This window comes from Gavialis gangeticus, unplaced genomic scaffold (assembly GCF_001723915.1).
Source record: "Gavialis gangeticus isolate Ggan-Ray unplaced genomic scaffold, GavGan_comp1, whole genome shotgun sequence".
Lineage (NCBI taxonomy): Eukaryota > Metazoa > Chordata > Crocodylia > Gavialidae > Gavialis > Gavialis gangeticus.
In genome coordinates, this window is record NW_017729033.1 from 58953886 (window position 1) to 58956110 (window position 2225).

General features: G+C 49.3%; 1 protein-coding gene across 1 annotated transcript in view; it reads left to right on the plus strand.

Annotated features, from left to right (window-relative positions):
- Nucleotides 1-592: 592 nt before the first annotated feature.
- PGM2 (phosphoglucomutase 2) overlaps nucleotides 593-2225 on the plus strand; it is a 30654-nt gene continuing 29021 nt past the window's right edge. Inside the window, exon 1 of the mRNA XM_019526221.1 lies at nucleotides 593-785. Coding sequence (XP_019381766.1) covers nucleotides 648-785 — 138 coding nt within the window. The 5' untranslated portion in view covers nucleotides 593-647. The remainder of the gene's footprint in view (nucleotides 786-2225) is intronic.

Below are 2225 nucleotides of genomic sequence, written 5' to 3' on the forward strand. Positions count from 1 at the left end.
CGGAGAGGGGCCACAACATAGCAGGGGAGCATCCTGGCGCATGGTGCGGTGGGGGAAGTACCCTGTATGCAGTGTAGCGGGAGCTCCTGAGCACAGGGCACATCAGCCCGTGGATCTGGTGCATGCAATCCCATGCCACTTAGAAGCTGGGCAGCTGTGAGTTAATGTATAGGGTGCCATTCTGCCCTGCCTTAAATTTTTGGTTAGGGATGCTTTTTTCTTTAAAACGTCACATTTTATAAACTAATGATTAATGAATATTTCATATGTATGTCATATAAATTCTAATTCTATAAACTTGTTCTAATTGCATTATTCTAGTGACCAAAAAAATCTTACTAAAGTTCAAATGTTGATCTATCAAGCTTTGAAAAACTAGCTAAGACTTCTGAGATTTTAGTGTTGGGTTCGGGTAATAGACTGACATTCCAAAACTGTGGTATGCAAGCCTGTGTCAGGTGGTATAGGGGATTATAGTATAGAATTGAAAATAATCTTTTATAATTATGCTGTTTTTAGAATGATGAGAGGATTTAAAATATTTTAGAGTTTTAGAAGTGGGTAAAAATATAATCGGTTTTTCTAGAACAACAGTATATTGACTTTTTTTTTTGCAGAATCCCAAAACCTCTGAAACAGTGAAGCACATGCTTGATGAAGCAAATGGAGATGAACTACAAACATGTTTTGGTTCACGGATGGAGTTTGGGACAGCAGGCCTCAGAGCAGCCATGGGGGCAGGAATTTCTCAAATGAATGACTTGACTATTATCCAGACAACTCAGGTACTGGGTTCATTTTGTTTCTCTATTACTTACTTGATTTTTACTGATCTCAAAAAGCACAAAAATCTAATGAATGAACAAATAACTGGATGCTTTAAGCTGTAAAAAACCTGAATGGTGGCATTCAAAAAGCACACAATTTATTTATTTTTTTTAAGCCAGTGACATGCAAGGGAGTGATGTTGTTGCTGCTATATCTGGCTAGTTCTGACTTCTGAGATACCCATATACAATTAGAGACAGCTTTTAGCGCAAGTTTAGTTAGGGATTGAGGTAGTGCCTTTGGAGCTATAATGAAACATTTTAACTGCATGCTTAGCCACTTAACAATGCTGAATGAAAATAAAGCCATGCCTTGTGGTGCTGAAGTTCTCTCTTTATTTTGAGGCTGAGAAACAAAAACTGAATGTGTTGATTTGTGATTACCAGGGATCCTGGTTTTCTCTGATTAAAAATTGCAAATTCTCTGATTAATTAAAAACCCAAAAGCTGTGATAAAAATTAAAGGCCCCCCACAGCACCCTCCCAGCGCTCCTGGTGCCCCACACTCCCCCCCCAGTCTCAACAGCCCTTCTGATGCCCCTCGCAACAGACACACAGGCACAGACATGTAGACACAGATACTGACACCCACCCTAGCAGGTAAGTGTGTGTGGGGGGAAGGGGCGGGGTGGGGTGGGGGAAAGGGAAGGTGCTGGGGGGTAGATCAAGAAGTGGCAGAGTGTGCCCCTGTGCCCACTTCCAGGAGCAGGGCCAGGGGGTGAGGGCAGGGATGCCACTCTGTGGGCCACACATGTGCCAGCCGGCCTGACAGGAGGTTCGCACACAGAGGGTGCCACTGCAATTCTGCCACTGCACCCTGCGCTACCATCTCACGGTCACCTACATGGCTTTGTGGGCAAGTGGTGCAGAGCACGGCAGTGACATTGTGTTGGCAACCACTGTGTGGGCCATATATGTGCTGCCCAGTCGGGGGGTGAAACATGGAGCTTGGATACAGCGGCATGCCTTGCAACCGGCTCCACGGCGGTGCGAGGTGATGGCGGCTGCATGCAGGCTGAGGTACTTTGCAGGCAAGCGATCCTAGAGGCAAGTGGGGCTTGGGGAAGATGGTTGGGGGCTGAGGGAGTGGGGGGGTGCTGCCAGCCCCAGGCAGGACACCACAGCTGGGAGCAGAGCCAGGGAATGGGGCAGGGGTGCCCCTCTGTGGGGGTGCTTTGTGGACAAGCGATGCAGGGCGCACTGTGGTGGTGCCCACCATGTGCGGGCCACACACATGCTGCCTGGCCTTCTGTCCAGGGGACGGGGAGAGGGAGCCTGGCACGCAGCCGGAGGACAGCCCCATGGCTGACTCTGCAGCCGCGGCGAGGGGTCGGGGGGGGGGGGGGCCGGGGGGCTTGCCCGGGGGGGCCACTGCCACTTACCTGGGGGGGGGGGACG